Raw genomic sequence first — 4,553 nt, 5'->3', positions numbered from 1 at the left:
CACGAGGCCTTCCCTCTTCTCAGTCTTTCCTTTTGTAATAGATTTATTCATTTCATTGTGATAGGTCCAGTTGACATATTTAAGGTAGCTTAAAAAACATACATTCCAACCAGAGTTTTCTTCACTGTTTATCACTTTACTCACCATCGTCACCTACCAAGCTCTCCTCACCTTGAAGGTAAGTTGGTAAAGATGCAGAGCTCTGAAAGGTGCACTGCATTGTATCTGGGCTCTAGCTGGGTCTCCCTGAGGCCACCTCATGTCCTTATCAAGGCACTGGCCTGTCTCTGATGAAGAAAAGATTTGATGCATATCAGGATAAAGCCTGTCATGATGGCCCATAAATAATCTGAAACATCTGGCTAAGGCTGGACACCTGTATATAGTTTGTGTTGCTGAAAAGTTATTCTTATGGTTCTCTGATTTAACAGCTGCTGTTATTTCTGGTTCTCTGCAGATTAATAACCCTCACATTTTTTAATGGGAACAGATAACCAGACGTGGGTGAGAGAGTTTATTCTTCTTGGCCTGTCCAGTGACTGGGACACTCAGGCCTCTCTCTTTGTCCTCTTCTCCGTCACATACATGGTGACAGTGCTGGGGAACTTCCTCATTGTTCTTCTGATCAGACTGGACAGCCGACTCCACACCCCCATGTATTTCTTTCTCACCAACCTCTCCCTTGTTGATGTCTCTTATGCCACAACCATTGTCCCTCAGATGCTGGTTCACTTCCTTGCAGAACACAAAGCAATCCCACTCGAGAGCTGTGCGGCCCAGTTATTTTTCTCCCTGGGGTTGGGTGGGATTGAGTTTGTTCTACTGGCAGTGATGGCCTATGACCGCTATGTGGCTGTGTGTGATCCCTTGCGCTACTTGGTCATCATGCATGGAGGGCTCTGTACTAAGCTGGCCATCACATCCTGGGTCAGTGGCTCTGTCAACTCTCTTGTGCATACTGCCATCACCTTCCAGCTGCCCATGTGCTCCAACAAGTTTATTGATCACATATCCTGTGAAATCCTAGCTGTGGTCAGACTGGCCTGTGTGGACACCTCTTCCAATGAGATCACAATCATGGTTTCTAGTATTGTCCTGCTGATGTCACCATTCTTCCTGGTTCTGTTGTCCTACATCAGGATCATCTCCACCATCCTAAAGATCAGGTCCACAGAGGGAAGAAAGAAAGCCTTCCACACCTGTGCCTCTCACCTCACAGTGGTTGTCCTGTGCTATGGCATGGCCATCTTCACTTACATCCAGCCCCACTCTGGCCCCTCAGCCCTTCAGGAGAAGTTGATCTCTCTCTTTTATGCCATTTTGACACCCATGCTGAACCCCATGATTTACAGTCTAAGGAATAAGGAGGTGAAGGGGGCCTGGCAGAAACTATCAGGGCAACTATCTGGATTATCGTCAAAACTGGCAACTTGATGAATTGTGAGCATCACTTAGAAAGAGAAAAGAACTTTGCCTGTGTGTTCTGCCACTTAACTCAGATACGACAGGCATCAGCTGCATTGCTGTGGTGACCAGGAAGAAGCTGATGAAGGTATACTGGTGATGTGGGGTAGGAGACTGTTTAGATGGCCGTGTGAGATGTGGGGGCATTTTTATGTCACAGCAGTATATTCAGTGGAGTTAAGCACTGCTGCAATCGAGTGTACCCTTATTTAATCTTCGCTCATGACCTGAGAGTGATTGAAGAAAATACCCTTTACTATTTTGATTTGTCACATTGTTTATAATCATGGACCTAGTCATGCATCTTAATTTCCACCACTGGATCTTGTTCATACAAATCTTGTACAAGGTTCTCATGTTTCTATTGGGAACACGATTTTCACATATGAAGACTCATTTAAAATAATGTGTGGCGTAGCCATGTCCAGTAGCTCTATGAGAGTGTTGCTATCAAAGTTGATTAACGTGTTTTTGTGTAGGACCTACTACATGTGAACATACAAACTCTGAGTAATGGAATTAATTCACTGGAGAAACATCAACTAATTTACTCTGATAAGGATATAATCAAGGGTCGTTTGTATATGGTGACATTATTGGCTAACAAAAATCTGTAATTCAGTTACTGTTAAATAGGGCATGAATAATTTGACAACAAAATTATTACATATACATGGCGCCCTATTCTTAGGGTAAAACTGTCTAATTTCTGAAAATTCAGCAGAGCTATTCTCTGAAACTTTGGAAACAATAAGCAATTAAACAATGAGATAAATATACAATATATTAAAGGCATAATCAAAGAAAGCAATTTTCTTCAGCTTTAATATGGATTTGGGTTATGAGGAGAGGTCAGTCTATGTGCAGGTGAAAATGTTTGAGCTAATTTTAGAATAATTAAAAATTTAAATGGCCAGGGGCCCAAACAATCTGAGATTATACAGTTAAGTTGGAGGACTTACATGATAAAACAAGGTTTTTATAAAACTACAGTAAGACAGTGCAGTATTTTATAACAACAGTTAAATAAACTAATGGGTTAGAAATAAGAATTTCAAAACAAACCTACAAATATAAATTGAAATTTGATTTATGGCAACACGGAAGAATAGTGAAAAAAGAATGGTCTCTCAATAAAGTTAGATATTCACATAGAAAAAGTAAATATGGGTTCCTTTCTCATTTATTCCAGATACATTGTTGATTTAAATGCAAAAAAAAATATTAAAGCTTCCAGAAGATAACATGAATAATAACTTCATGATTTGGGTAGACAAAGATTTCTCTAGACTCAAAAGAGCAATAACTATATGGAAAACAACTGATATGGAGAAGTACATCAAAATTAAAAACATCTCTTCATCAGAGGCACCATTTAGAGAGTGAAAAGTTAAGCCACAGTGCAGTAAAAAATATTTGTGATACATATAAATGACAAATGACCCATATTCAAGTATAAAAATAACTAAAGTCAGTAAGAAAAAGAGATACAACCCAATAGAAAAATAAGCAAAGGATTAAACACCTTGGAAAATGGAATATCCAAATGACCAGTAAATATTTTAAAATATGCACAACCTCATTAATCACCAGAGAAGTATAAAGTATAACAACAGTGGGATACCACTATATAAACCCATCACAATGACTAAAACGAAAAGAGTTTACAATCCTAGGACAGAGAAAGCTTAGAGCAAATAGATTCTCATACAGAGTTGGTGGGAGTAGAATTGGTACAACTGTTTTCACAAAACTGACAATGTTAGCTAAAACTGGACATGCACATAGTCTGTGATAGGCCAATGCTACTACTGAACAATGGAAATGAATACATATATGGGACAAAAGATGACTGGGTGGTGTGTGTGTGTGTGCGCGTGTGTGCGTGCACCCGCATATGAATGTTTGTAGCAGTGTTGTTGGCAATAGCTACAAACCAGAAACAAACTCAATGTCAGTAGAGTGGATATGTAATTTGAGATGCTTAGAGTGGGTAATAAATTTCTGTAGAACTTGCAGAATACGAGGGCAGACATTTAGGTACAAAAGTAGTGAAATAATTTGACAAAACCCATTTAAGAGGAGCCTCCTAACAGAGGGGAGGAGAGAAAGCTCATGTACGATTTCAGAATCATGTTACAGAAAATATTGTCTGAAAGTCTCATGCGTGGTCCATGAATAATTGGGGACTTTGGGTCGAATAATGCCAATGATGAGTACATGGGCAGAAAGTCACTGGCAAGTTATAACTTTCTCCAAGTGAAAGTTCAACAAATACCTAGGAGAATGTCTCCAGGGATTATGGGGACTTTGTTCCGGGGTCAGGAAAAGCTAAATTCTCTTAAGTGCAGGCGAGGATTAAATGAAGAGGATTTACAATGAAAAGGAGAGGGAATCACCATCCAGAGGAGTAATGGAAGTCTAACAAGCACAGCGTAATTGGTCTGCAGAGATTTTATCTCTGAGGGAAAAAAAAGTGACTTCTTCCAAATCCCATCTTGCTCAGCCCTGCTCTTCCTGCAGCAGTGCTGGCCCCTGTCCTGAAGGTAAGGCGGTCATGCACAGAGGCTCTCCAGTGGGTTCTTGGACCACGAGTCAGGAAACCAGGGTTTCCTCACACACAGCTCCTCCCTAGTCTCCTGTGACAGTTGTATTGAATTTGGTTACTGAAGAGATAAATGTCCCATTTGGGGCAGCCAAACTGAGGAGAAAGTTCTTGCGGACACCTCTGAGAAATGGAGCACCTAGCACAGGTCTTTGCATCCGTAGGAATCGCTGGGCTTAGCTACTACAGGCCACGCTCCCTGCACTGCACTGTGCCCATCAGAACCTGCGCGCTGGGAATCTGGACCCAGAGGGCAGATTTGTGCTGACTAGCTCTTTGTGCAGTGATACTGCCCCAGCGGTATAGGTGCCCATAAGGAAGTAGGGGTGGAGTGGGGGGAGCAACTCTGCCAATGGATGTTCTGGGGAAATCTCAAGGTTTCCAGATGGCTTTTTTTTTTTTTTAAAGAACATGTGTGATCTTTAACTTTAGGAAGCTTTACTCACAATTCCAGGAAGAAAAGGGGGTACAGGAATGCTGTTTG

At 41.1% G+C, this 4,553-nt stretch overlaps 1 protein-coding gene across 1 annotated transcript; it reads left to right on the top strand.

Moving 5' to 3' along the window:
* Nucleotides 1-480: 480 nt before the first annotated feature.
* On the top strand, nt 481-1,434 carry LOC308561869 (olfactory receptor-like protein OLF3; the record flags this gene model as incomplete). The annotated part of the gene is made up of 1 exon (XM_081147407.1): nt 481-1,434. One exon carries the CDS (start codon nt 481-483, stop codon nt 1,432-1,434), a length of 954 nt encoding a protein of 317 aa, XP_081003533.1.
* Nucleotides 1,435-4,553: the final 3,119 nt, after the last annotated feature.

This window comes from Miniopterus schreibersii (assembly GCF_964146895.1).
Source record: "Miniopterus schreibersii genome assembly, chromosome: 9".
Lineage (NCBI taxonomy): Eukaryota > Metazoa > Chordata > Mammalia > Chiroptera > Miniopteridae > Miniopterus > Miniopterus schreibersii.
This window is presented reverse-complemented; position numbering and strand designations above follow the sequence as displayed.